This window comes from Desmodus rotundus, chromosome 1 (genome assembly GCF_022682495.2).
Source record: "Desmodus rotundus isolate HL8 chromosome 1, HLdesRot8A.1, whole genome shotgun sequence".
Classification (NCBI taxonomy): Eukaryota; Metazoa; Chordata; class Mammalia; order Chiroptera; family Phyllostomidae; genus Desmodus; species Desmodus rotundus.
This window is the reverse complement of record NC_071387.1, coordinates 718,202-745,718: the sequence shown is the minus strand read 5'-3', so window position 1 is coordinate 745,718 and position 27,517 is coordinate 718,202. Positions and strand designations below refer to the sequence as shown.

At 63.4% G+C, this 27,517-nt stretch overlaps 5 protein-coding genes and 1 long non-coding RNA gene across 6 annotated transcripts; 4 read left to right on the top strand and 2 right to left on the bottom strand.

Moving 5' to 3' along the window:
- The first annotated feature begins 164 nt into the window (after positions 1-164).
- Positions 165-2,608, top strand: TUBB4B (tubulin beta 4B class IVb). The gene is made up of 4 exons (XM_024562223.3): positions 165-322; positions 582-690; positions 772-882; positions 1,394-2,608. Exons 1-4 carry the CDS (start codon positions 266-268, stop codon positions 2,452-2,454), a joined length of 1,338 nt encoding a protein of 445 aa, XP_024417991.2. The 5' UTR covers positions 165-265; the 3' UTR covers positions 2,455-2,608.
- Positions 2,078-5,567, bottom strand: CIMIP2A (ciliary microtubule inner protein 2A). The gene is made up of 7 exons (XM_024562224.3): positions 5,512-5,567; positions 4,345-4,559; positions 4,002-4,264; positions 3,792-3,918; positions 3,437-3,531; positions 2,998-3,115; positions 2,078-2,691 (listed from the first exon to the last, which is right to left on the bottom strand). Exons 1-7 carry the CDS (start codon positions 5,565-5,567, stop codon positions 2,603-2,605), a joined length of 963 nt encoding a protein of 320 aa, XP_024417992.1. The 3' UTR covers positions 2,078-2,602.
- Positions 5,568-7,783: 2,216 nt separating this feature from the next.
- Positions 7,784-9,418, top strand: STPG3 (sperm-tail PG-rich repeat containing 3). Its single transcript, XM_053915590.2, has 6 exons — positions 7,784-7,893; positions 7,991-8,025; positions 8,163-8,375; positions 8,477-8,565; positions 8,695-8,965; positions 9,081-9,418. Exons 1-6 carry the CDS (start codon positions 7,784-7,786, stop codon positions 9,212-9,214), a joined length of 852 nt encoding a protein of 283 aa, XP_053771565.1. The 3' UTR covers positions 9,215-9,418.
- A 1,326-nt stretch (positions 9,419-10,744) lies between these two features.
- LOC123479908 (uncharacterized) lies at positions 10,745-13,178 on the bottom strand. Its single transcript, XR_006655727.2, has 2 exons — positions 13,045-13,178; positions 10,745-12,424 (listed from the first exon to the last, which is right to left on the bottom strand). It is a non-coding gene; the product is annotated as an uncharacterized lncRNA (long non-coding RNA).
- Positions 13,179-13,751: 573 nt separating this feature from the next.
- Positions 13,752-22,742, top strand: NELFB (negative elongation factor complex member B). Its single transcript, XM_024562346.4, has 13 exons — positions 13,752-14,087; positions 14,423-14,586; positions 14,771-14,870; positions 15,065-15,295; positions 17,302-17,487; positions 18,356-18,468; positions 18,919-19,021; positions 19,237-19,332; positions 19,465-19,607; positions 19,698-19,804; positions 21,513-21,654; positions 21,745-21,853; positions 21,940-22,742. Exons 1-13 carry the CDS (start codon positions 13,986-13,988, stop codon positions 22,084-22,086), a joined length of 1,743 nt encoding a protein of 580 aa, XP_024418114.2. The 5' UTR covers positions 13,752-13,985; the 3' UTR covers positions 22,087-22,742.
- Positions 22,743-24,718: 1,976 nt separating this feature from the next.
- TOR4A (torsin family 4 member A) lies at positions 24,719-26,952 on the top strand. Its single transcript, XM_053918554.1, has 2 exons — positions 24,719-24,969; positions 25,557-26,952. Exon 2 carries the CDS (start codon positions 25,594-25,596, stop codon positions 26,815-26,817), a length of 1,224 nt encoding a protein of 407 aa, XP_053774529.1. The 5' UTR covers positions 24,719-24,969; positions 25,557-25,593; the 3' UTR covers positions 26,818-26,952.
- The last annotated feature ends 565 nt before the right edge of the window (positions 26,953-27,517 follow it).

Here is a 27,517-nt window from a genome sequence, read left to right as displayed (position 1 = left end):
GGGGACTTTGATAGGGGGAGCAGAGGCCGCGGCTGACCAATAAACAGCAAATAGGAATTGGGAAGGCAGGCGTTAGGAGGCTCGATTGACGAGGCTAAAGCCAATGAAAAGACGTCGCTTCCCATCCTCGTTCTGACAGCCCAATAGGAGGCTAGCGGAGGCGTGCGCGACGGATATATAAGCGTTGGCGGAGCGTCGGTTGTAGCATTCTGCGCGCCCGCGTTTCAGCTCTCGCTTCAGTTTTTCCGCTCGCGCCGCCGCCGCCATGAGGGAGATCGTGCACCTGCAGGCCGGCCAGTGCGGCAACCAGATCGGCGCTAAGGTGGGCGGTGGGGCGACGGGGTCCCTGCGCAGGCGAGGCAGCCGGGCGGGAAAGGCGGGCAGGAAAGATGGCGGCGGGCGGGCGGCGCCCCCGCATTGCGGCCCCGCGCGGGGCCGGGGTTCGGGTGGGGTCGTTGGCGCGGGCCCTTGGGGACCTGGCCGGCAGTGGGGGGGATGGGAGGGCCGCGCCCGTCCGGGGCGGGGCCGGCCTCGGGCACCGCCGGCGTGACTCAGCCCTGGCCCGCCCGCGTCTCTCGCAGTTCTGGGAGGTGATAAGCGATGAGCATGGCATCGACCCTACTGGCACTTACCATGGGGACAGCGACTTGCAACTGGAGCGGATCAACGTGTACTACAATGAGGCCACCGGTGAGTCCGCACACCCCTTGCGCGTTCCTCTTATACCGCCCTGCGGCTGGTTTGTCGCTGACGCTCTCTCGGCCCTCCTAGGTGGCAAATACGTGCCCCGGGCCGTGCTCGTGGATCTGGAGCCCGGCACCATGGACTCCGTGCGCTCGGGGCCCTTCGGGCAGATTTTCAGGCCGGACAACTTCGTCTTTGGTGAGCCGCGGATGGGAGCTGGGTGGCGGTCTGTAGCTAGGAGAACTCAAAGGTCAAGGGGTGTCCAAGGTCACCACTCTCAGAACCGCGGAGGCAGGTCCTGATGCCCACTGTGCTTTGAGCAGAAGCTAGGGCCCTTTGCTGGACTCTCTGCTCCCCCTGCGTGTCACTCAATCTCTCTCAAAGCGGCTTTGGGAGGAAGACCCAGCTGTCTGATCAGGGAAGAAGCCGCCGATGTAATCTCTCTGCAGTGATCACAGAGGCGGCTCATCTGTCCTTGGGAATTGGCAGGGGCTGCTGTGGGAGGGGCTGGTTTATCCTTAAACTAAGGCAGCTCAGTCCCTAGCTGAATTTTTGGCTAAGCAGGGTGCTGCCTTATTTGGGGGTTCACGTGGTTTACCTGCAGGGTGAGCTGTGTGCCCCTTCACACCACGATTTTGGGCCTTTTTGGCCCAGTGATCAGTGGTGATGTGTGCTGGGCCGAAGGGTGACCACCTGCCCTTTCTTGCAGGCCAGAGTGGTGCTGGGAACAACTGGGCCAAGGGGCACTACACGGAAGGTGCGGAGCTGGTCGACTCGGTGCTGGATGTCGTGAGGAAGGAGGCTGAGAGCTGTGACTGCCTTCAGGGCTTCCAGCTCACCCACTCCCTGGGTGGGGGGACTGGGTCTGGGATGGGGACCCTCCTCATCAGCAAGATCAGGGAAGAGTACCCGGACAGGATCATGAACACCTTCAGCGTGGTGCCCTCGCCCAAGGTGTCGGACACCGTGGTGGAGCCCTACAACGCCACCCTCTCCGTTCACCAGCTGGTGGAGAACACAGACGAAACCTACTGCATTGATAATGAGGCCCTTTACGACATCTGCTTCCGCACCCTAAAGCTGACCACACCCACCTATGGTGACCTGAACCACCTGGTGTCAGCCACCATGAGCGGGGTCACCACCTGCTTGCGCTTTCCCGGCCAGCTCAATGCTGACTTGCGCAAGCTGGCCGTGAACATGGTGCCCTTCCCCCGCCTGCACTTCTTCATGCCCGGCTTCGCTCCCCTCACTAGCCGGGGCAGCCAGCAGTACCGGGCCCTGACGGTGCCCGAGCTCACCCAGCAGATGTTCGACGCCAAGAACATGATGGCCGCCTGTGACCCCCGCCACGGCCGCTACCTGACGGTGGCTGCTGTTTTCAGGGGCCGCATGTCCATGAAGGAAGTGGACGAGCAGATGCTTAACGTCCAGAATAAGAATAGCAGCTATTTTGTGGAGTGGATCCCCAACAATGTGAAAACGGCTGTCTGTGACATCCCGCCCCGGGGGCTCAAGATGTCCGCCACCTTCATCGGCAACAGCACAGCCATCCAGGAGCTGTTCAAGCGCATCTCGGAGCAGTTCACGGCCATGTTCCGGCGCAAGGCCTTCCTGCACTGGTACACGGGCGAGGGCATGGACGAGATGGAGTTCACCGAGGCCGAGAGCAACATGAACGACCTGGTGTCCGAGTACCAGCAGTACCAGGACGCCACCGCTGAGGAGGAGGGCGAGTTTGAGGAGGAGGCCGAGGAGGAGGTGGCCTAGAGCCGTCTGGTCCCCGGGAACGCGTGAAAGCCGTGAGAACTCTTTATTCACTCACAACCTGCTCTCTGACAGCCCTGTCTCACAGGCGCACCTGCTCTTCCTCTGTCTCGGCATCTCGTGCTGTACAGACCCCACCATTAAAGCGTTTTCATAGCGTGCGGTTTCTCCTCTCCAGTTCCTCCTGGTAGGCCTTGCGGGTGCTGTTGCCGAACGTCATAGCGAAGTGGCCCTGCATGGCTGTGAGGGGCAGTGCCATCGCTGAGCTGCGCCTGGCCTGGGCCAGTGGCTGCTGGCGAAGGGTGGGGGCAGTTCACACAGGCTTCTGAGGAGCCCAGGCTGCCTGGACACCTGTCCCCACTGCAAGGCAGCCTGGCCTCCGATTTAGTGCAAGAGGTCCTAGGCCCCACCCATGAGGGGGGAGGGGGTGGGGACAACTCACCCCCAGGGGAGCCCTGGGGAAATAACAGCTTGGTCTGTGCCTGTGACCACCACAGGTAAGGGGCCTCAACCACCTGACCCTCCTCATGTGGTCACGGCACTCACATGGTACAAACCCCATGTAGAAGGGTATCAGGCCCTGGCTGTTGTAGATGGTGTTGCTGGGCCAGTATGTTCGGGGCAGCCTCTCGCCCAGGGCACAGACGGGGTTTCTGAGCATGAACTGGGGAAACAGGGACGTGGGACTGCCAGGCGCTGCCAGCACCAGGTAACCCGCAGCATGTTGCCCCAGTGGGGGCTGGGCTGGTGTTCCTGGAAGTGGTTAGTGCTCAGGTTTCTCCATCTTCATCCTCCCCACAAGGTTTCAGGGCAGAGATCCTGGACTTGAACCAAAGGGCAAGGACCAGCACCCAAGGCAGCGCAGAGCAGCCCCCTTGGGTGAGGGCCAGTCGAGTGCCTCAGGGAGGGAAGCCAGCTGAGGCCTGGGCCCTGTGTGGACTCTGCTGGGCACTCGGGAGTGGGCCTAGGGTAGATGTCCCCATACCTGGCTTTTGTCAAACTCATCCATAGCCTGCGTGACCCCACTGCGGTAATTCATCCCCATCACCCAGGCAAACCGGGGGATGAAACCAGCGTATCCTGGGGAAGCAAAGAAGTCAGGGTGCCATCTCAAGTCCTCTGTATCACCCACCTACTCTTAGGGGAGCCAGGAAAGTGTCCAGGTTCCTTTCCTTCCCTAAGTATTGGCAACTTGCCGTTGGGCATGGTCCATCGGGGGCTTTCCACTGGGGGAAGCCCTGGGGGCAGCACTCCCTGGTTCTCACCCTTACTCTGCCTGGGCCCGTGGGACTTGAGGGGTTGTGGGTGTCCCACTCCCAACCTTGGACCCCGGCACCCACCTGAAATGGCCTTACGCTGAATCAGGTTGGGGTGGTCCAGCTGGGGTAATGTGTGGAACTTGTCTACATCTAGCATGTCCTGCTGGTGAGCTGGGGCTAGGTGTTCGTCCCTCCTGCAGTGATATAGCTGGGACAGGAAGGAGGCAGGTCACCACCCAGCCCCCACCGGATCTGTCGGGGTGAGGCTGGTCCCAGCACGTCTCCAGTTACCTGGTACTGCTCAGGGGCCTCGTCGGCGCGGGCAGTGCGCTTCCAACCCTCCTCCCCGTATGCCAACCGCAGGCCCGGGTGTCCGAGATCCTTAGAGTCCCTCTTCCTGCCTGGTGGGCACAGCGGGTAGGGTGGGTAGGGCATGAAGCCGGCAGGCAGTGGAACCTGCCTGGATATGTTCTCCATCCCTGGTGGCCCTTCAGCGGCCTCCTCCTGAGGTGAGAACCGGCCCAGGATCTCAAAGTTCTTGTAGGGCTTCAGACCTGTATGGAGGGTCAGTGGTGAGCAAGCGGCAGATGGCAGGAGGGGGGCAGGGCCTCCAAGTGGTGGCGTCACAGCTCACCCGTGTAGTGCGGGATGTAGGGCTCGGCCAGGTCACGGCAGGGCATAAAAGGTGGCTTGGACTTGCTGAAGTCCTCGATGAACTTGGGCTTGGATATGGGGGACAGCACGGAACAGGGGCTCTTCTGCACGCTGGGGTCTGTAAGCAGCCGAGCTGTGGTGCGCCCGTAGGTGTCCCCCACCTGGTAGCGCAGCTGCGGGTAGAAACCGGCATAGCTGCGGGGGGAAGAGGTGGGGTGGGGCCAGTGGTCGAGGGCAGGAGCCAGTCCAGTAGCCAGCCCCAGTCTGGCAGTGGGGGCATGGTGACCCCTGGCTCTGGGCCCTCGAGGCTTGAATGGACAGCACACCCCAAGCACTGAGAACCTGACATCTCCGCTACCACTATTGGATTGCCACCCCGCTGCTCCCCAGCATCCGGCAATAGCTGGCAGCCTGAAGATGACAAAACCAGAACTGCCTAGAGGCATTTACAGGGATGGTGATGGGGTCTGGGCCCCCCTGGCAGGGGGAGGCCTGTTGCACCCACGGTGGCACCACTGGGAAGGCAGGGCGATAGTAGCCAGTGAGTGGGATCAGGGTTTGGGAGACAGGCAGGAGGCTGCTGGTGGGAGTGAAGGTCAAAGCTGAGTGCATTTAGCCACATGGCAGGTGGGGTGGGCATCTTGGTGAGGCCTCCCTCTCCCACCTCTCCTGTCCCGACTTGACCCCAGAACCGCTGTGAAGTTGGGGCTGGTACCCTGCCCACCCTCTTCCTTGCTCTCACGGCTCTGTGTGTGTGTACCCAGGAGTGCAGGCATGCTCGGCAGAGGGCGTGGTTGTGTTTTACGCGGGGGGGCTACTTGGTGAGGCGGGCAGGCGACAGTTTACTCCCGACACTTCTCCCGACACTTCTCTCATCTTCAGAGTGCGGAGCGCTGTGGGGCGAGCACCGGCGTTGCCTCTGCCAGCCTCTGCCAGCCGCTGGGCCATCCCCGGTTGTCTGCTTTTGATGTCCTGCCCACCTGTTATGGCACTTGGCACCACCAGCAGGGAGGGTAGGCCTGGGCCCCGAGTTCTCCTGCACCTTCAGCCTTTGGGCCTCACCCCACCCCAGAGACCAGCACTGGGGGTCCCATGGCCACCGGCTGAACCTGCTCCCCCAGCCTTCCTGCAGGGGTGCAGCCCTTACCCGGGGACGTAGTGAGGTTCTGGCGTGAAGAGGTCGTGTTTCTGAGGAGCTGTCATCTTGCCTGAACTCCACTTTTGCTGTGCAGCTCCTTCCTCTGGTCTGGCTGCCCCCCCAAAAGTCCCTGTTGCCTGGTAGCGATTATGAAGACGCCCCATTGTTGGGCCCCACCTGGGCCAGGCCCGTCCTCAACCCTGTGGGGGCTCCCGAGGTCCAGGCTGGACTCCAGGGCCCAGGCAGGCAGCAGGCTAGGTGGGGGCCGGGAGTCGAGGCGTGCTGCCGAGGGCCTTGGGGTTCAGAAAACGGGCCGCTACTGCGGCCAAGTCCCAAGTCAGCCCTGTCAGGGAGTACTGACCAGATGACCCCCAGGAGCCTAGCAGCCGCCCAGGGTGTGTCTAAGGGAGCCCCCATGCACCCCAGGGGTACTCCTCAGACGAGAGGCCTGGAAGCTCCTAGGGCATGGCGACAAGCCCTAAGTGAAGTTGGAAGGTCTTTTCCCTGGGGCTGGGCACTATTTTCCATTTTTATATATATTTTTACGATGTTATTTATTTTTAGAGACCGCAGAAGGGAGGGAGAAAGAGAAGGAGAGAACACTGGTGCGAGTGTGAAACACCCGTCGGTTGCCTCCCGCACTCCCGCACCCGGGCCCTGGCCCACAACCCAGGCACGCGCCCTGACCGGATTCGAACCGGCACCCTTTGGTTCACAGGCCAGCGCTCAATCCACTGAGCCACACCAGCCAGGGCCTGAATGTTTTTTCTTTTTGTAAGAAAGGACTCTCTAACCATACAAAATATCATAAAGGAAAAGATTAGCAGGTTCAAGGACATGTCAAAAAAACCCAGCATGAATCACACTCGGAGGCAGACTACAGACCTGGGGAACAGTTTGCAGCAAGTATCATGACAGATAGGGTATCAGCAGGGAAAACCTGACCCGACAAAAGCACGAAAACTATCCCACCCATAGAAAAATGCACAGGAAATGTGAACATCTTAAGGAAAAAGACAACATAGTCAATAAACATGGGCCAGAAGGTTGAATTTAATCACATAAATGTTGATAATGGCGGTTCGTGGGCTCGCTGCCGGCGGGAGACGTGAAAGCCACCTCCACTGTGGCCGATGCTGCCTGGAAGTCCACGCGGGAATACAGACAGAGTCAGGACGAGATGTTCTACGCCGCACCCTGTTGCTCCCGCTCTCGGGAGCCTCCCCTGAGGAAATGACACTTGGCAGCACCGCCTCTCACGGCCATGTGCGCGCGAGAGCCCTCAGAGCCGGCCCACGCGTCCACAGGGGGACTCGGGTCACAGAGCAGCAGCATCTGCAGCCCCTGTCGATCGCCGTCAGCACCATACACCGAGCCCTGGCCCTGAGCCCTGGTAAGACCTGGGTCTCCTCAAGTGAGTCTCTGGTCTGTCCATCTGTCATGCCTCCCAGGGCCATGCAGGGTCAGTGCTGGGTGGGAGGGATCCGCACAGGAAGAGACTCCTGCCAGGGTGGGCAGGGCCCAGGGGATGAGACCGGCTTCACTAGGCCGGGGCTGGGGCTGGGGCCGGCAAGTTGCTCCACTTCGGAGGGCACTTCGAGGGCCCTGATGTGTGTAGACCAGCTCACACTCATTGGGCTCATTATTGTTTTGCACTTCGGCCTGGGCAGCCCCAACTGTCTGGGACACCTACTGGCCACTGTGCTCTGCCATCTCAGCTCTGCCAGGGCCACACAGCACTTCAGGGCCAGGGCTGCTCCTTGGTCCAGCCACTCAGACCCAGCAGCCCTTGCTTTGCTTCGCCAGCCAGGGCTCCTCCCCCTCCTCCAGGGCGCTTCCCAGGACCCCCCCCCCCCCCCCCGCCCGCCATGCTGCCTTCCAGCTGGCCCTGCACAGTGGGCATCACACGGCACCCACTCCCTCTTCTACCTTCCGCCCATTGTCAGTCCCCCCAGAAGCCCCAATGCAGTGGATCCCCGAAGTCCAGAAAAGGGTTGAGACAAGGAAGGGGGACAGGGGAAAGGAGACTAAGCCAGGAGTCACTTGAGCTGGCCAGGGGCATCTCCTGGCCAAGGTGACCCAGGGTGACCCACCTGGCATGTCAGACAAGGGGCCCCTCTGGGTACCCTACTGCCACAGCCTCCCCCTGCCCCCTAGGGCTGGACAATATCTTCCCTTAGAATTCCTGGCAAAAGGGATGGGGGGAGGGATATAACGGGACAACGAGGTCACAAAGCCTCATGATGTCACATGTCACTGTGGAAGGCAGCCAGAGACCCCAATGATGAATTTTGACCAGAAAGCTGTGAAATTCTTGGCAAACTTTTACATCAATGGAGGCAAACACTGGACCCACGGCCCCCCGAGGTTGAAGCCATTAGTGCCCGCCCAGTAACTCTGAGGGCCCGGGGGGGGGGGGGGGGGGGGGCAGGGAAGCTCAAGGGGGCCACCAACAATGTGAGTGGGCTGAAGCTGTCCTGTCTTGCAGGCCCAAGGATGCTGCTTGGCAGGGCCTGGGCGCGGGTGCTGCCTGGGAGATGTGTCCCCCAGGGGTGGTGCTGGAGTCCCCAAAGGGCCTCAGGATACACAGGGGCCCCCTCCAGGAGTCCCAGCAAAACTGCACCCATAGCCTGAAGGAGCTGTGTGAGTGGGGTCCCCAGTCTGGTCCGGAGAGGCGGGGCAGAGGCGGGAGGGGCCTCCTGAGAGAGGACCCAGGCGCAAAGCTTGCTTCCCATCAGGGCTGGAGCGACGCCCCCCCATCTTGACCGACCCGGACGTCCCCGGCCCCACCAAGTACCCGGTGCCGGATGCTTCAGTGCGCGAATCCTCCCCACACCCCCACTTCAGCATCGGCCGCAAGCACCCTGCCCCCGGTGCGTGCTTCTCCTCGCGGCCCCCTCCACCCGTCTCCCCAGTCCTGGAAGTGGGGTGGTGTCCCCAGCCTGCCCTCCTCAAACACATTCCCCCCCTGCAGAGGGCGGTGGCCGCAGGGCGTGGCAGACCGTGTGGTTGCAAAGCGAAAGCCCCTTCACGCAGAAAGTCGACTTCTGCTGGGAGCAAAAGGTAGGGGGCATTGGCCCGGCAGTCCTTGCGGGGGTTGGGGCCTGTAGGGAGGGGGCGGGGCAAGTCTCTCGTGGGTGGGACATGTGAGGGCTGAGACAGGAGGGGCTTCAGCAGCGTCTTTACCCACAGTGGCCGTCGCCCGCCGACTATCGTCCACTCAGCGGCCCTGCTTTCCCGGCCTTCAGCTTCGGGGGCCCCCGCCCCGCCTCCAACACCCAGGATGCGCGCACGCGTCCGGCGCTGCATCGGGCCCGCGGTGCAGGTCCCCGGGCCCAGCCTCTGCCGCAGCTTCCCAGCCCCAACACCTACGACATCGTCCCCGGCTGCCGCCTGCGGGGCCCGCGTTCGCCCGCCTTCTCCATGAGCCGTTCCCCCGCATTCGCCTCCTGGGTCAGCTCCTGTAAGGAGGCCTCCTAGAGGGGAGACTAGGGTCACGTGGCGGCCTGGGAGCAGTGTGGGCTGGACAGCAGCTGGCACCGGAGCCTGCATGGGGCGCCCACCTTGTCCCTCTGCAGCCCACACCCCCGGCCCAGCCGCCTACTACGTGGAGGATTGCTACAACTCGCGCTTCCCCTCGGCGCCCGGAGTGGTCATCCAGGGCGTGCGAAGACCCAAGCGCCATGATACAGGCCCCTTCTGCGCGCTTTAGAGACGGCTGGGCACTGCGGGCCGGCCAGTTATCACATGGACCCTGCCTGCCCCGGTGCCTTCCCAGACCTCCCTCCCCTTGGAACTCAGCGACCCCAATCTGGCTGTCTAACCCTCTGGCACCCCTGATCTACACTCCTGGCCAGCTAACCATTCCATGAGCTGTGGACAAAGAGAGTCCCCACCTACTATAAGAGATGGTCTTCTGAACCCTGCCTGTGCCTGGCTGCCATTCTCCCCCTGGTGAGCTGTCCTGCAGAGGTGTCTTTCCCTGGCCAGGGATCTCCCTTTGCTTCCCCTTACGTGTTCTTCTCTTCTCTAGGACTGATGGGTGGCAGTCTGAGACTTCCTGGCCTGGGACGGTATGGGAGGGGTCCTTCTGGGCAGTGCAGGACGCCCGCTGCCAGTCTACCCAAGAGCCAGGCTACTAGCCGAGCTGAGCTGACTTTTGGGGCAGAGGAAGGGGCCAGAATCCCTGAACTGCCATCTTGGGAGGTCGTCAGCCTGACCAGCCACTGAGGAGGGTCTAGAGGACTAGGTTGTCAGGGCCTGGCCCTCCCTCCCCAAGCACCTGCCCAGAAACCCTGCCAACTCGCCCAGGCCCCTTGCAAGCCAAGCCACAGCCGCTAGGCTCCCCGGGCCTTCCCGAGTTAGGGCCCTGTCCTGTTACAGCATCCTGGCCTCCCACCAAGGGGTGGACCCCAAGATGGGCAGGGTGGTTATGGTGGCCCATAAACCCTTCCGCAGGGAGTCCTCGAGTGTTCACCCGTGACCTCTGGGGCCGACCCAGCTGGGGGTGGAGACCCAGCACACCAGGGGACCAGTGGGATTGCAGATGGGTGTTGCCCAGCTGACCATCGCAGCCAGTGAGCAATGGCTGCGGCAGCCTGGCCCAGCCTGGCCCGGGGGCGGGAGCACCACCAGCAACCGAGGGCTGAAAGGCAGCAGTGGGACAAGCAGGAAGGATGGAGCAATTCCCTCCTGCTGGGCTGAAGAGAAAGGGCTTCCTGGAGGAGGAAGTGGGGGAATGGGCTTTCAAGGATGAGCGAGAAGGAAGGGAATTTCTAGCAGAGCAAACCGTAACATATGAAAAGGGAGAGGGTGTGACATTTGGTGGGGTGGGCTTGGGGACAGGGCTGGTGGGATGGGAAGTGAGCTGGAGGGACTGGAGGTACCGCAGATGCTGGGCCCAGGACTTCTATGGTAGGTAGCAATGGGGGGCCCACCGGAGGTGCAGAACAGATAGGGCCCACCAACCCTGTGCACTTCTGGCCGCAGGGACTCACACTCCCAGCCCCAGCCCACAGGCCTGCCACCATAGGTTAGCCTGGGGTTAGGTGCTCACAGTAAGGAGAGGACCGCCGTCCCTTGTCCACTACCACCGCCAGCCCAGGTCTCTGTGGGCACCGCCCCCCCCCCCCCCAAGCACACGCCTGGAGAGGGCGTTCTGCACCTGCGTTCTGCACCTGGCGCAAGGTGCTTCCAGGGCAGCAGTGCTCCATTCCCGCACGCAACACAGCCCACTGGGTACTCCATCACCAAACAGGATTTATTCAGGAAAAAGAAGGGATATGATAGGGCGAGTGCAGGCGTGGCGATCACACGGAGCAGGACAGAGACGAAGAATGTACTTTACAGAAGGAAGCGGAAGTGGGGGGACGAGGCCGCCAGGAACACAGAGCCCTGCTGTAGCCGCAGCCAGTCCTGCAGGCTCCCACAAGGAGAGCGCCCCCATCTGGCCAGTGCCTTCTCCGCGCGGAAGAAGAGGGAGGGTGGGGAACAGCCCTGTCCTGGGAGCCCCGGCCATCACCGCGACCTGGGAGGACCTGGGAGCTTGGCTGGAGGCCTGAGGGTGCCGGGGCACTGGGGTTTGTAAGGGCGCTTCCTGGCTCTTTGCAGTCATAGCAACCGGGGGCTTGGGGGTTTGTGTGGGGACCTTTGCCGGCCATACTGAAAATTAAGAATTTTAGCAGTTTTTCCTTTAGCTGACTCATCTATGACGCGAGCAAGCTGATGTGCCACATTAAGACTGCAGTGGACGTGGCTCCCCATCCATCCTGGTCATTTTGCAGAAGGGGAAGGTCTCTGTTCAGCCCCTTAATAAACTGAGGTAAAGGCTACCCAAGTGGAAGGAAAGACAGATTTTTTCCTTAAAAACAACCTGAGGTCGACTGCAGCCGTCACAACAGCGTCCTCCGGCTTCCGGCAGCAGGTCAGAATTCTGCCCCAATCAACAGGCTCCGGGAAGGGTGCTGCTTTGCTCTCGGAGGTCTCAGCCACGGTGATTGGAGGGTTTTGCCAAAAGCCAGAGGTTGGGTTTTCTACACCCCTTTCAGGACGGCGCGGAGCAGGACTCCGCCGACTGGCAGCTTAACAGCTGATTCAAATCTGGAAACCCAAACTGGTGGTTGTGCCGACGTCCAACTCTGCAGCCGGTCGGCGAGGACCCCCTCACTGCGGCTCGCCATCCAGTGTTCGTGTGGAGAACCTGTGCGATTCACGTCCACCAGGAATTCGGAGAGTGGCACCGGAGGCGCGGACCGGCAGGGCGGGCGGCGCAGAGGGGGAGCCGGGAAGGAGCCGAGTGCCGCAGAGTCCGAGACGGCAGAGTAGCGGTGAAGGGCGCCGCCGCACTGTGCCAGAGGCCAACGGGCGGCTTCGGAAGCCTTTTCATTTCCCCTCTTCAAAAGTTCGGGAGCCTCTGTTAATTCTGAAACTTTAGTTTTGTAAAAAAAGCAACTTCAGATTCTTGGTAACATTTGGAAGCTACAAAATACCACTGGCAATAGGCCCTCCGTCCATCTTTGCCAGCTTTAGCACTGTTATTGCCCAGGTCAGATGTAAGAGTCAGTGTGGAAATCTCAAAGGTCCCCCAGGGTGGCCACCGAGACTCTCGATTACTTTTGGTCAGATGTGTTCATTTAGTTAAATACGCCCATGAAGAGTGACCCTGGTTTTCACACGTAAGGGTTGCTGGAGGAGGGGCGGCCTTAACGTGTTAAATAACCGAGACCCCACTTTTCAGAGATTTCTTCAGAGCAAGAGCCACAGGCAATGCACGCGACTCCCGCAGGTCAGAGGCCAGTCTACCTCCAGGACAGCCTGACCACAGGAGGGTCGGGCCACAGGCAAACGCCGCCGGTTCCAGGAGGGAGCCTGCTGTCAGAACAGCCTGGCCAACCGCTGGACACTTTCAAGGAGGCGGCCCAGTCTGGAACCGAAACGAAGATTAGAACAGGAGAAACAGCCCCTGTTCCAAAAAGTATGGGCCGTACAGGGAATAAGAAGCGTAAGTGGTAAGTACAAAATAGGGGGAAATTAAGAGTAGTATGGGAAACGGAGAAGCCAAAGAACTTTTATGTACAACCCATGCACATGAACTAAGGTGGGGGGATGCTGGTGGGAGAGGGGTACAGGGCAGAAGGGAATAAAGGGGAGAAAAACTGGGACGACTGCGATAGCATAACCAATAAAATATACTAAATAAACCATTTAGTCAAACACATCGTAAACATGCTTGAAAGATTTGAGGTTTAAGATAGAATGTAGTGTTTTTCTAACAATAGTATAATAAAAAAACAAAGTATGGGCCAAAGGCTAGCCAGCCTCAAGAAACAGCCTGATTTGATCCCCGAGGTAACGGGCCGATCTGTCAAAACGAGGAGTTACAGGCAAACGGCAGACAAACAGCAGACAAACTTTTAACAGAGAACGGTAAGGAGTTCCCAAAAAGCCCAGAGAGCGTCAGGCACGAAGCGCGGACGCTGGGTCCAGGAGAAGACCCACGCGAGGCCCCTCAGCCCGAGGGCGAGCAGCGCCCGGGCCGCTCACCTGCCCTGACGCTCGGGTTTCCCCTCCCAGGATCCAGGACGAGCACACGTCGACTGTAAAAGACAAGCAACTAGGTGCCTGTCACCAAAAAGGATTTCGTCCGCACGCAAGAAGACTGTAATTTAACGTCCGCCGCCAAGGAGCTCACCGTGGGCACAAAGATGGAGCAGAGACTTGCAGACGGGAAGCGGAAGTTAAGGGCGGGCTGGCACCACCCCCGGAGCTCTGACGTAACCCTAGGGAGCTGCTCGGAGGGCTCTCGCTGTGACGCAAGGCGAGAGCTCCTCCCACAGGGCCCCCTTCTCCCTCTAGGTCTGTCTTGAATTCGATCATTTTCAACGTCAGGGGGCGCTGTGGTGGTTTTTCATAATAAAAAAATGTACTCGGCTGAAATATCGGTTCTGAAATTCATGTAGCGGCTACCCCCGCGTCCCCCGCCGCGGTCCCCGCACCCCCCGCCCTCCGCCCCGTCGGCTCGGCAAAGGTGCTTTTGTGCCCACACAGAAGGACGAGGCCGGAGGCAGGACGGCCGGCGAACCTTTGGCCCGCGCCCGGCGGATGGGTGTGGTCACGCCGACGGGGCGGGGAAGGTGGGCGGGGCCTCGCCGACGTTGCGCTCTCTCTGGGCGTTGCTCTCCCTCCCAGTAGCTCTGCCTGGCTTGGCTTCTCTCCCAGGAGCCTCTGCGCCGCGGCAGCATTTCCGGAAGGGGTGGGTTGGCGGGTGGAGTGGCTGTGCGTGTCGGAAGAGGGCGGCTGCTTTTCAAGCGGAGCGGTGCCGCGGCAAGGCTCTGGCCGAACTGGAGGGCGCGGCGGAGAGGAGCTCAGGCGGCCCCCGCGGCCCAAGCGAGCGGGCTGCTGGGGGCCCTGCAGGGGCCGCGGCGGCGCCGGCGGAGCGCGGTGGGGATGGGGCGCCGAGCCGGGCTGGGACCGGGGCCTCGGCCATGTTCGCTGGGCTGCAGGACCTGGGTGTGGCCAACGGCGAGGACCTGAAGGAGACCCTCACCAACTGCACCGAACCGCTCAAGGCCATCGAGCAGTTTCAGGTTGGACGGGGTGCGGAGGCGGGACGGTCAGCGCGGGAGCCCGGCAGGGGGGCGGGGTCGCATGGGGAGCGGGCACATTTCCCTCTCTCTGATCGCTGCGTCTGTCCCCCGGGATGAAGGGACCAGGTGTCCTGAGCTAGTGCCCCATGGGCGGTCATCTGGGTGGCGTTCAGTTTTTGTAGTTAGAACCAGCACTGCTGGGAACATTCTTGCAGCTGCCTCCGTAGGCACTCTGCGCATCTGGGGTGTCTGTCCAGACGTAGCTGCGGCTGTGGTTTTCTGTAGCTGCCCCAGAGAAGCAAAATCGACCCCACGCTGACCCTCTGCTTCTTCAGACAGAGAACGGTGTGCTGCTGCCGTCCCTGCAGTCGGCCTTGCCCTTCTTGGACCTGCACGGGACGCCTCGGCTGGAGTTCCACCAGTCGGTGTTTGACGAGCTGCGGGACAAGTTGCTGGAGCGCGTGTCAGCCATTGCTTCCGAGGGGAAGGCCGAGGAAAGGTGGGTGGGCAGGTGACAAGAGCAGCCGCCTTCTCAATGTGGGAACTGATGTAGCAGCACAGCTGTTCCCTTGGCTACACGTTCCTGCTTGGAAAAGGGCTTCTCCTCCATGTGTCCCACCTGTGGAGACTTGTCCCTGGGGACAGGCAGGTGGCTGCTTCCTCAGTCATTGGAGTCTTTCCAGGTACAAGAAACTGGAAGACCTGCTGGAGAAGAGCTTTTCCCTGGTGAAGATGCCGTCCCTGCAGCCGGTGGTGATGTGCGTCATGAAGCACTTGCCCAAGGTGAGCACTTGCCCTTGGGGGTGCCCTGAGCTGCCTGCCTGGCAAGGGCCCGAGGGCAGCCACAGGTGCCCCTTCAGTTGGGGTAGCGTTTGAGGGGGCCTCTGCAGGGCGGGCGCACCGAGGCCTCCTGACCTGTCTTGAGGCTGACCCTGGGGCACAGGTGCTGCTCACAGGTGGCCGGTGTGGTCGTGCAGGTCCCCGAGAAGAAGCTCAAGCTGGTCATGGCCGACAAGGAGCTGTACCGGGCCTGTGCTGTGGAGGTGAAGCGGCAGATCTGGCAGGACAACCAGGCGCTCTTCGGTGACGAGGTCTCCCCGCTGCTGAAGCAGTACATCCTGGAGAAGGAGAGTGCGCTGTTCAGCACGGAGCTCTCCGTCCTGCACAACTTCTTCAGTCCCTCCCCCAGGACGCGGCGCCAGGGCGAGGTGAGGCGGGGGCAGGGCTGCATGTAGGGCGGTGAGGCTGGCGGGCGCCGGCCAGCCCCTTCTCCGCCCCCTGAGTGTCCGCGTCGTTTTGTTCCTGGAAGGGAAAGCTTGTACACGAGAGCGGTAGGAGGGCCTTTGCGGCGCTGTGCCCCGGTGGGGTCTTCTGGGTCTCTCGTACTCGGCGCCCTGCAGGTTGGCAAGTCTTTTCGGTGAGGCTCAGCGTGTCTTCTGTCAGCTCCGGGATGGTTTCTGTGTTCAGGTTTCAGTCGTCAGTTGCTTTGACAAACGTTTTTTAAATCAATCATGTTTGTTTTTTTTCTTAAAGATTTTGCTTATTTTATTTCTAGAGAGAGGGGAAAGGAGGGAGAAAAAAGAAAAGAAACAGCAATGTGCAATAGATACATCAGTTGGATACCTGTTGTACGCCCCCAGCTGGGGACCTGGCTGGCAACCCAGGCATGTGCCCTGACTGGGAATCGAACCGGCGACCCTTAGGTTCTCAATCCACTGAGCCACACCAGCCAGAGCTGACAGACGTTTCTTGTGTGCTGACTTCCGGCCGTAGGCGCTGGGCTCTTCAGCAGCCCTGAAGTCTGAGGCACCTGCAGTCGGGGGGAGGGCAGCGCTCAGTGAATGTCGCACGTTGGTCGCCCAGGGGTTGAGGAGGACAAGGGCTGCAGAGGTGGGAGGTTGCAGAAGAGCCAGATGTGCGCAGAGGCTTGGAGGAGGGGCAGGCTGGGCTTTGGGGCTGGTGCGGCCGTAGCATAGAGCCAGCAGGTGAGCGGGGTGGGGTTGGAGGGCCGAAGCTGCTGTGGGCACTTGGGCCTTCCCCAGTGACGTGGAGGCCACCAGAGATGCATAGCCTGGTTCCAGGATGACTGCTCCCCGAGGAGGGAGGTGACGGTGACAGCTGGCCAGACTGGCAGAGTGGCGGTGGGTGTTCGGTCCCATCCTTTCACATTCAGCTCTGACCTGGAGTCTGTGTGTGGTGGAAGGCAGGATGCAGCCTGATGCTTCCCCCGACGTCCAGCCAGGGGTTGTGCCCCGCTTCCTGGATGGGCCGAGGGGCGTCCCTGTGCCCTGCCCTCTCCTCCCCGCTCACCTTGGGGGGACCAGGCCTTCGGCTGCGGCTGCCGTGGTGACCTGTTCCTTCTTCACGCTCCCCTCCTGGCCAGGATCCTACTGGGTATCTTGTGCCGCTGCAAGGGGGGAGGGCGGCTGCAGGTCCACGTGTCACGTGGTTCTCGGGGTGGGGCACAGCTGCCTGAGAGTTGGCGCCCCACATTGTGCCCCCTGCGTGTGGGAGGCAGAGCGGGCTTGCGGTCTGGGCTGGTGTGTGTCAGTTGTCATTGGCATTAGAGGCCCATGTGTGGGTGCCAAGACTCGGCCACGCATCTGGCTCTGCTGTGCTTGTCAGGGGCCCCAAGGCCTAGGGCAGTCTCGGCAGGGTTCTCAGAGGGCCCTGTGGCCCCCGCCGCTCTCCTCTTGCTGTGTCCAGCCTGGTGCCTGGGGGGTTCTGTGGTGTCCCTCACCTCAGGCTGCCCTGCATGGCCATCACCCCGCTGAACCACGACCCTGCTTACGGCCCGGGGACAGCAGGCAGAGCCCCTCCTGTAGGCTGGGGCAGCACAGTCTGAGCCCCGAGTGGGGCAGGTGCAGGTGCAGGAGGTGGGACAGGTGGCAGAAGAACTCCGCCCATGCATTGAGGGCAGCGGCTGCCGTGTGTCCTCAATGGGGCCTGAGTCAGCGGACTGGGTGGGCAGGGGCCGGACCTCCTGGGGCCTCTGGTGGAGTCCGGAATGACAGGCCGATGGCCTTTTGAAGGAGCTGTGGGCCCAACATGGGCTCCACCTCCCTAGAAACTGGAAGCACCGCCACCGGACACAGAGCCGGTGTTTGGTGAGAGGGGACTTGCAGCCCAAAGGAGGCCGGCGTGCAGCGTGGGAGCGGGCCTCGCTAGGCCGGCGTGGCCCTCCGTGACGCCGGCGCGGGGTCTGCCCCGGCAGGTGGTGCAGAAGCTGACTCGGATGGTGGGGAAGAACGTGAAGCTGTACGACATGGTGCTGCAGTTCCTGCGGACCCTGTTCCTGCGCACCCGGAACGTGCACTACTGCACCCTGCGCGCCGAGCTGCTCATGTGCCTGCACGACCTGGACGTGGGCGACATCTGCTCCGTGGACCCCTGCCACAAGGTGGCGCCCCGCCTGGCCCTCTCCCACCCTGGTGTCCTCCTCCGCCTCTCTCTCCTCTCCCTGGGCTTGACACCCCCAACCCCTGGGCTCCCACTGCCTACCCGCCTGACCCCCAAGCACACAGCTGGCCCTGCACCACCGCTGCTCACCTGCCTGCTCCATCGCCTCCTGTGGTCTGGCCTGGCCGCCTGCAGTCCTCGGGCCGCTCACGGGCGCAGACGTGCTCCGGGGCCCAGGTGTCCATGCTGCCCTTGTGCCCAGCACGGGTGCTGCGCAGCCAGAGTGCCTCGCCTCCTGGGCGTCTGCTGCAGCACCCACCGCAGGAGCCACCAGAGCGGGGCCCTTTTTGTTTTCTTCATTACTGTTTTCTCAGGGACTAACACCGAAGACAACCTTTATTTATTGGTAAAATGTAGAAGCCCAGGTCTCAAATCCACAGCCTCCCCAGCTGTTCGGCGGGCTCCCTGCCAAGTCCCTGGGTGGGTAACAAGGACGATTGGTCTCCTGCTGAGAGGGAGCTATTGTGCATTCAGATCTCCGTCCTGCTTCCTCTGAATTCCTGTCAGCCTGGGCTCTTAGTACTCGCTGGTTTGGGAGACAGGTGCGTCCGCTGGTAGACTCTTGCCTGTTCTCTGCCCGGGGACTGAACCCCACCTTGGTGTATCGGACAGCACCAACCAACTGAGCCGCCTGGCCAGGACCGAGAGGAGCCCCTTTTAGAACAAAACTCACACATCTCTTCCACACACTCTGACCCAGCCGGGCCCTGGGGGGGCAATGCGCGGCCCTGACACCTCCCCGAGCCCTGGGCAGTGCAGAGGGCAGCCGTGTGGCCCCTGGCCCCGCCCTGACTCTTGCTTCCCTGCAGTTCACCTGGTGCCTGGACGCCTGCATCCGAGAGCGCTTCGTGGACAGCAAGAGGGCCCGGGAGCTTCAGGGCTTCCTTGATGGAGTGAAGAAGGGCCAGGAGCAAGTTCTGGGGTGAGGCTGACCTCTGTGGACACCTCGGCCCCCCAAGTCCTGCTGTCTGGCATGCGACAAGCATGCTTGGCTGCTGCGGCGTCCAGTCCGGCTCGTCGTGGAGGAGCTGCCTGGCGGCCCGTGCCCACAGCTCAGACTCAGCCCAAATGCCAGTGGAGGGGTGCGAGCCCCAGCCCCAGCCCGGGCCCGCCGGGCCCACTGTGGTTGTCTGTGGGGCCCTGGGCTGAAACGGCAGAATCTGGGCCAGGTTCTCAGAACCGAATGTGGCCTAAATCTCTTGAGAACTTTTGCCTCTGCAGGGTTTTGAGTAAGCTCGATGCAAGTTCCAGAACCATGAGCTTTGTGGGGGAAGGGGTCCAGAGTGGGCGGGGCTCACTGCGTGCAGCGGGCAGTCTTGCCCCGCTGTGGGTCAGCAGCGCCTTGTGTTAACGCTGCGGCCTGTCTTTGCAGGGATCTGTCCATGATCCTGTGTGACCCCTTCGCCATCAACACCCTGTCCCTGAGCACTGTCAGGCACCTGCAGGAGCTGGTCGGCCAGGAGACGCTGCCTAGGGTGAGCGTGCTCGACTGGCCTCAGGCTGCCTTCCGGTGGGTGCCTGGGTGCACCACGCCGCCTCTGAGCACATGCACCCCACACTCAGCCGGTGCCTGGGGGCCTGGGAGTGAAGTCGTGGTACCTGGACCCTGCTGAGCGGTGTGCGAGGTCGGGAGAGGGTAGGGATCCGGGACGCTGGAGCTGAGGCCCGTCCTCTCCCTCCCCCACCGTAGGACAGCCCTGACCTCCTGCTGCTGCTCCGGCTGCTGGCGCTGGGCCAGGGGGCCTGGGACATGATTGACAGCCAGGTCTTCAAGGAGCCCAAGATGGTGAGGGGCCTGGCTAAGCCTCTCCCTGGTTTTCGTGCTAGGGGCTGGCGTTGGGGTGGTGGCCCAGGGGCGGAGCGGGGGCAGCACCCAGCTGCACCTGGTGAGGCCTGGGCCCTTGGCTTCCCGCCCTAGGAGGCGGAGCTCGTCACCAGGTTCCTGCCCATGCTCATGTCCTTCGTGGTGGACGACCACGCCTTCAACGTGGACCAGAAGCTCCCTGCTGAGGAGAGGGGCCCGGCCACCTACCCGAACACACTTCCCGAGAGTTTCACCAAGTATGGCGTGGGGGTGTGGGTGGGGGCCTTGCCCTGGGGCCTCCGGTGGCTGCTGCCGGCGCCACTCAGGGCTGGGTGTGGGCGCCGCAGGTTCCTGCAGGAGCAGCGCATGGCCTGCGAGGTGGGGCTCTACTACGTGCTGCACGTGGCCAAGCAGAGGAACAAGAACGCGCTGCTGCGCCTGCTGCCCGGGCTCGGTGAGTCTGCGGGCCGAGCGTGGGCGCCGCCCGCCCCCCGCCGTGGTGCGGGTCCCTGCAAGCAAGCTGTCTGGGTGCAGGAGCGGGAGAGGCCCTGCGGCGTGCTGTCAGGGGCCCTCTGCGCTCGTCACCACGTGTCCAGCTGTCCACAGTGGTGAGGGAGCCGCCCGGACGCCGTCCCGATGCCCGGGGGTGCAGCCTCTGAGGTGGGGAGGACGCTGCTGCCCTGGGGGAGGTGGGGGCTTCTGGCAGCACATGGCCGGCCCGCTGGCACCTGGGCCCCGTGGCCCTGGCTGACTCAGGTCTCGCCTGTGTGAAGGTCTTTCCTGTTTCGAGCTGAGTGTGTTTCCAGGCCGTTGGCGAGTCCGATGAGGAAGCGCATGTTGCTTCCCGACCTCCGCCTGTGGAGGAAGCTGTCCCTTTGTGGGTGTTAACTGACACCCAGCCGCCACCTGACCCACCACTCGAACTCACTCCCTTCCCATTCTGGAGGTCAGAGCCTGTCGGACGTGGCCGTCTGCCACCTCCAGGGCTCCGGTGAAGGCGTGGGCAGGGCGGCTCCTTCTGCAGGATCTCGGCCACGTGCTGCTCTCAGCCGCCAGGAGCCTCGGGGCCCTCCCTCCACCTTCACGGCCCCTGTCCTGGTGCTCCTGTCCCCAGGTCTGTTCCTCTGACTCTGGCCCTCCTGTGCCCACCTCCCCCTCAACAGGACCCTGTGCGGACGCAGGGCTGTGCGTGCTCGTCCCATCTCGGGCCCCTCAGCTTCTGGGTCGCCGGGCGTGTCTCCAGGCACATCCGGGAACAGGGTTGCAGACGCCTCGTCCTTCGGCTCTTTCAGTGCTGTTGTTACCGTGTCCTGCTGCCAGCTGGAGATGGGCCTCCTGCTGTGGCTGGGGCGCCTGTGTCCCCGCGTGCTGCAGACCCTAGTCACGATGGGGGGGGGCCGCTCGTTGTTGCTGTTACTGGAGGTTCTAGGAAGGACGGGCGCCAATTTACAAACTCTTCCGTTTATTTTTTTAACTTCTTGCTGTGGGGGACTGAAGCCCTGTGCCCACCGCCCACCTCCACTGGGTCTGTGTGTGGCCCTGCCCCTGGGCGGCCACACTAGGCCCCACAGCCCTGCACACCGTCCGTGGGCGGCGTGGCTGGTGTGCCGACAGAGGAAGGCTGTTCTTAAAGACATGTTGCCCGGGTGCCTCGGACGTGCTGGGGCTACGTTCCCAGGGGTCCCCCATTTTTGTTCGCACAGTCTGTTCAGATCGGGAGGCTGACGAGGCGGCCCCGTCCCTGGTTGTGCAGGGACTTGTGTCCCTTAAGCAGTCTCTTTCGGGGTTTGATGTCCATACTTTCAAAAGCAGGAGAAGGTTTTCTCTGTCCTGTCCCCTCTGTGAGGACGGAGCACCCCTGGCCGGCGCACCCCCGGCCAGCACTCTACTGTCTGTCTCCTCGCTGTCGTCTGGAGCCCACTCAGGCCAGAGTCCCCTGGGCTCCCTCGCTGCAGCCCTGCCTCCCGCTTGGGCCCAGGGCCCTCCCCGTGTGGGTGCCCACCAGTGCAGGTGCAGGCCTGCTCTGGCTCTCCGCACGAGGGGACGCCCGCTCCCAGAAGGGCTGCCTTCTTGTCCCCGAGGCTCTCTGGGGGTGGAGCCCAGGGTTGGCCCCTTGAGGGCGTGGGCGGTGGGGAGCTGGCTGATACCCACTGTGCCTGCAGCGGAGGCCTTCGGGGACCTGGCTTTCGGCGACATCTTCCTCCACCTGCTCACGGGGAACCTGGCGCTGCTGGCCGATGAGTTTGCCCTAGAGGACTTCTGCAGCAGCCTCTTCGATGGCTTCCTGCTCACGGCCTCCCCTAGGTACTCGGGCTGCGGGGCGGGGCGGCCGGGCAGCCCCGTGGGTCCCCGCAGCCCCCGCAGCCCCTGCAGCGCCGTGGCCTCTTCTTCCAGGAAGGAGAATGTGCAGCGGCACGCACTGCGGCTGCTGCTGCACCTGCACCACCGCGTGGCTCCCGCCCGCTTGCAGGCCCTGCAGAAGGCCCTAGAGCCCACCGGCCAGGTGGGTGCCGCCCACCTGCCCGTGCCCTGAGCCTCCCACCTGGGTGTCCCCACCATGGGTCCTGACCGCAAGCCTGCACTTCCCAGAGCGGAGAGGCCGTGAAGGAGCTCTACTCCCAGCTCGGGGACAAGCTGGAGCAGCTGGACCACCGGAAGCCCAGCCCAGCCCAGGCTGTCGAGACCCCTGCCCTAGAGCTGCCCCTCCCCACCGTGCCTACCTCAGCTGGGCTCTGACACTTCCCCTGGGGCCACGCTGGGCCACTTGGCCCTGGTTGCCGGGAAGAGGCTCCCTGGCCTCCGATCACCAGGGCCCGTGTCTCCTGGAGGCAGAGAGGTGCTTTTGGGAGTGGGTGGTGGGCGGGGCTGAGACACTGGGTCACCACCGCCTCGGTGCTGCAGCCCCACCCTGGCCTGGGTCTTGAAAGTTGTGTGCCTGAATGCCGCCTGTGCCTGTGCCCCAGGCAGGCGCCCAGCCACGTCCCTAATGCACAGCCCATGCCCCGACACCCTGCACCTGGCCCCCCTACTGCTGCGCTCTGTGAGGCTGCTGCAGCCTCAGTGTGGGTGTCCATGGCTGGAGGGGAACAGTGGGCAGAGACGGTGAGAAAGGCACCTGCTCTCTAAGGGAGGTGGGCGGGTGGCACAGGTGGCAATGCTGCTGCGTCAGCCTGGCCCTTTGGGGGACTCCCAGGTGATAGACACTGGGCATCACTGCCCCAGGCTCTGCAGGGAGGGAGCCCTCCGGCCCTGGCCAGCAGCACCCTGTGGAGCAGGCGTGGCCGAGGATAGCCCAGGCTCCGCCTGCCGCTCTGTTCTCCCTGGGAGCAGGTGCCCGGCTCTGGCTGGCTCAGCCAGCTGAGGCTCCCGTGTAAATAAAGGCATTGTGGTCAGTCCTGGGCAGGAGTGTCTTTGTGCCACCAGCTGTCAGAAGCAGCCCGGGGCCGGGCACCTTCTCCAGGGATGTTGCTGTCACTGTGGGCCACAGGTAGGAGGGCTGGGGTATAGCCATCCTGTCCAGGCTGCTTAAGGCAACCAGATGGGACCGGCCTCACTGCCCCCACCAGTGGGGACATGCAGAGGCTCCTGCTCCATGGAAGCCAGTGACTTTGACGAGAGCAGCTTTGCGGGTGTGGGGGCAGCTGAGGAAGGCAAAGATGGGGGTGTTCGGGAGGAGCTTTTCTTAGGAAGGAAAAAGTACATGTTTGCACCGATGGGGATGACCCCAGGAGGGGGCGGGGCCAGGGCACTTCCCACAGAGCAGAGAGGCCGTGAAGGAGCTCCACTCCCTGCCGGGGAGAAGCTGGAGCAGCTGGACCACTGGAAGCTCAGCCCAGGCTGTCTAGGCCCTGGCAGAGCTGCCCCTCCCCACCGTGCCTGCCTCAGCCCAGTGGGAGAAGGGACGTTTTCAGGGAGGCAGATGTGTGGGTGCAGACACTCGGAGTCTCCCGGCTGCTGCCATCTCTCTGGGAAGCAGGGAGCCAGGACCTGGGCTGGAGACAGAAGGGTGGGGCTGAGGCCCAGGAGACCGGACCCAAAGGACCCCAACCACAGGAGGAGACCATGGGCAGTTGGCACCTGCCTGTGCCCCCTGAGGCTCCAGGTCAAGAAGGACCAAGACAGAAGAACAGATGGGTTGGCGCAGCCAGCCTTCTCCCACCCACAGGAGGGAATGGGAGCTCCTGGTGGGTGAGGGGTCGTGGGGTGGAGGCTGTGGGTAGGCGATGCTGGGTCAGCCTCCAGCAGAAGCAGCCAGCTGGCCACCAGAGATGCTTGCCCAACACCCCAGCCTTTCCCTTGTCGGCAGAAGCCTGGTGCTGGGATCTTGGGGCAGAGCCTGGGCAGTGTCCTTCTGGCCAGGTCCTGGGCCACACTGTGGTGAGGTGCCCAAGGGGTCCCCCAGCACCTGCTCTTGCAAGGAGTGGGTGGCAGGCCCTAGGGCAGCAGTGACTCCTCGGCAAGGGCAACAGAGGGCTGTGGCATGGACATGCTGCCGGAGGGCCCTGGACAGACAGATGGGAACTCCATGCCTTACCATGAGGCCTGTGAATCCTGTACTCTGGAGAACGGGACACCCTACGCCTGTGACCGTCTCCCCAGTGCTGGCATGGGGGTGCAAGCACGGAGTTTGGGGGAAGGGGCCTGTGAGGGGTGGAGTGTGCCGCAGGGAAGTAGTAAAGGGATTGGGGGGGCCCACACAGGACAGACTGCCCGGCCTGCGTGATGCAGGTGCCAAGGCTGGTTGGGGCTTCACTGCTGATGAGCCCACCCGGGGTGGGGGGCAGGGTGTGTTGCAGGTGGCCTGGGCCTGGCAGGACTAGCCCCCACCCCGGCCATGGTAGGAGAGGGGCAGGCAGGGCCATCCACACAGAGGTGGGGACAGGTGGGGCAGTGCTCGAGTTCTTCCTAAACGGGCCGCCCCAGGGCCCTGAGCACATGGGGGTTGGTTCCCTGGTGCTAGAGCTGGGTCCCCAATGTGCTGCACTGTCCTGGGGGCTCCACGCTGGGGCACGGGAAGAGGAAGGGGGTGGGGCGGCCCTGGTAGAGAGGAACAGGGAAAGAAAACGAGCCCCACCAGGGGACCCAGATGGGTCAGGGGAGGGGTGGAGGAGTTGAGGGAAAGAGCAGGGGGCTCCCCTTCCCCAAGGGGCCCTGTGGGGGTTTGGTGCCAAAGGTGTCCTGGGGCGTCACAGGGAATATGTGGAGGGCAGATCCAGGTGCAAGGGCCCTTGGGGTCATCAGGCACCCTAGGCCTGTAGGGCCAAAAAGGGTAGGGGACCCGCTGGTCAGGGCCCTGGGGAGCAGACTGGGCCTCCCTGCCTGGCGCCTCCGTCCAGCCCAAGTCCCGCCCTTGCCACACACCCCTGACTCACTTCCTTTGCCTAGAAGCGGAAACCTCCCCCAGCTTCCTCTGCACTGGACACTCCCTGGGGACCCGCAGGTGCCACTGCCCCTCTAGGCCGGTTTGGCTGGCAAGGCCCCAGGCCCTGACCCCAGCCTGACCCTCGGAGGAAGCCAGTGGTTTCTGCTTCCCAAGCCACAGGCCTCAGTGTCTGCGAAGGCGGGGGGGCTGTCCTGGGGGCGGGGGCCTGGCAGGGGCCTGGCCTGACGCAGCTGCAGGTACGGGGATGGTTCGGGGGCCTGGGCTGCACCCAGTGTCTCTTCATCTGTCTCCTCAGTGGCTCTTCCTTCTTGCGCTCTTGCCTTTCTGTCCATCTTCCTGGGGGCCGGGGTGGGGGCCATTCTGAAAAGCAGAAGTTCCGGCCAGACCACCCTCCCCCTCAAGTGTTCTTAAGTGTGGGGGTGTCTCTCAGCTCCAGGGGGCCCAGGCCTCTGCTTCCCTGTGGCCCCTCTCGGGACAGCGAGGGCCCGGCGCCGCGAGCGGGGGCGGGGTCTGGCCTTGACCCCTCTTCACCCCTAATCTGCAGCAGGCCGAACTGACCTCTCCCCCGGGAAGCCGGGAAGCCGACCGATAAGCTGCACTCTGTCACCCCCATCCCAGCGCCACTTCCTCGGGGCCGTGCTGTTCACGGGAGGACCCGAGGGATTTGCATGGGGCCCCAGCAGGGAGCTGCTTCCTGGTCAGAGGGGCGAACCTCCGGGAACAGGCCTGAGCCGTGGGGCTGCCTGGCGGGGTGCGCGCTCTCGGGTGAAGGGTCCCAGCCCTCTGGGCGTCAGTCTGGAGACCCTCCGTCTTCCTGTTGCAGGGAGGGCGATCTGCATGCCGAGCGCCACCTCTGCGCCATGGACCGCGGCCAGCCCAGCGTGGAGCCCGTGGCCCGGGCCCCCAGTGGCCCCGGCCGGAGCGTGATGGCGCCACTGCGCGCCGTGGTCCGCCTGCGCCGCCGCGTGCGCCTCCTGCGCAAGAGGCACCTCGTGCCGCCCGGTGCCGGGCTGGACCCCGGGCGCCCGGCACCCCGGGACCAGCCACAGATCTTCACTTTCGACAGCCCGGCGGAGCTGTCCTCAAGGACGCCGCGCAAGAGGCGCCGGCGCAGCCGCGTGGTGCTCTACCCCGAGACGTCCCGCAAGTGCCGGCCGCGCGCAGAGCGCCGGAGCCGCGCGCAGCACTGCCTGTTGTTGCTCGTGGCCATCGTGGGCTTCCAGGTGCTCAACGCCATCGAGAACCTGGACGATAATGAGCAGCGCTATGACCTCGACGGGCTGGAGAAGGCGCTGCAGCGCGCTGTGTTCGGCCAGCCAGCCGCAGTGGGGCGCATTGTGACACTGATGCGAGACTACCTGTCCACGCACGTACACAGCCGCCCGCTGCTCTTGGCCCTCCACGGACCCAGCGGAGTGGGCAAGAGCCACGTGGGTCGGCTGCTGGCACGCCACTTCCGCGGGGCGCTCGAGGACAGTGAGCTGGTGCTGCAGTACCACATGCGGCACCACTGCCCGGAGCCGCGAGCCGCGCGGGGCTGCCGCGAGGAGCTGGCGCGGCGGGTGGCCGCCGTGGTGGCGCGGGCCGAGGCGGAGGAGAAGACCCCTCTCCTGGTGTTGGACGAGGTGGAGCTCATGCCGCAGGCGCTCCTGGACGAGCTGCACGGCCTCCTGCAGCCGCAGCGCTCGCATCACTTCCACAACGCCATCTACGTGCTGCTGAGCAGCACGGGGGGCGCGGAGATCACGCGCTTCGTGCTGCAGAACGCGTCCCGATCGCTGCCACTGGGGCCCGGCGGCCCCCCGCACGGCGCCCGCGCCGAGGAGGAGCTGAGCGCGGGCCTAAGGGCGCTGCTGGTCCGCGAGCACCCGCTGTGGCAGGCCGCGGCCGTCGTGCCCTTCTTGCTGCTAGACAAGCGGGACGTGGTCAGTTGCTTCCGGGACGAGATGGCGGCCGAGGGCTTCTTCCCAGAGCAGGCCCGCGCGGAGCTCCTGGCTGAGCAGCTCAGCTACTACCGCGTCGCCGACCGCGAGTTCGCTGTCACCGGCTGCAAGCAGGTGGTGGCCACGGTGAACCTCTTGTAGCACAGGCCGAGGTGGACACTAGTGGGTCCTGCGGGATGTTGGGTGGCAGGACGGGGAAGAGACCCTGTGGATTTGCCCCAGGCCCGAGGCCCCTAATAAATCTGCCCGTGGTGACCCAGCTGGTTCACAATTCCAATGCCATCTCCCCAGAGCGCCCGTCTGCTCCCTCGGGGAACTCGGCCACTTTCCACAGTGCCTCTGTGTGTCCCTCCCAGGAGGTGGGCTGTCTGTCCCCATGGTACAGAGGACGGATGGTTTCACAGCCCATCCCCTGGAGAGCTTGCCGGGACTGCGGCTGGGGTGGGGGGGCTGTGCCTGCAGCAGCCATCATGCCCTCCCCTGCCCGCTGCCGCACACGCTCACCCTGGGGACCCAGAGGTGGCTGCTCTCCAGCCCCAAGAACCGCGGGGACTGCCTGGACTTCCAGTGGCCTCAGGCCCAGGGGGCAACTATGTGGATGCAGGTGTGTGTCCGCTCAGGGAGCTGACACAGTGGAATCACCTGAATGCATGCTGGTGGCGGGGCGGGGGGCACTCAGTGTGACAGAGGCAGGAGGTAGCCCAAGTGGGGAGCCCTGACCCCTCGGATCCCCCTGCCTTAGCCACTGACCTGCCCCCGGGAGGCATTTGAGTGTGCCTGTGTGACTCAGGGGCAGAGGTGCAGAGCCCTGGCCCCACTGCTGCCCAGGCCTCCAGGGGGG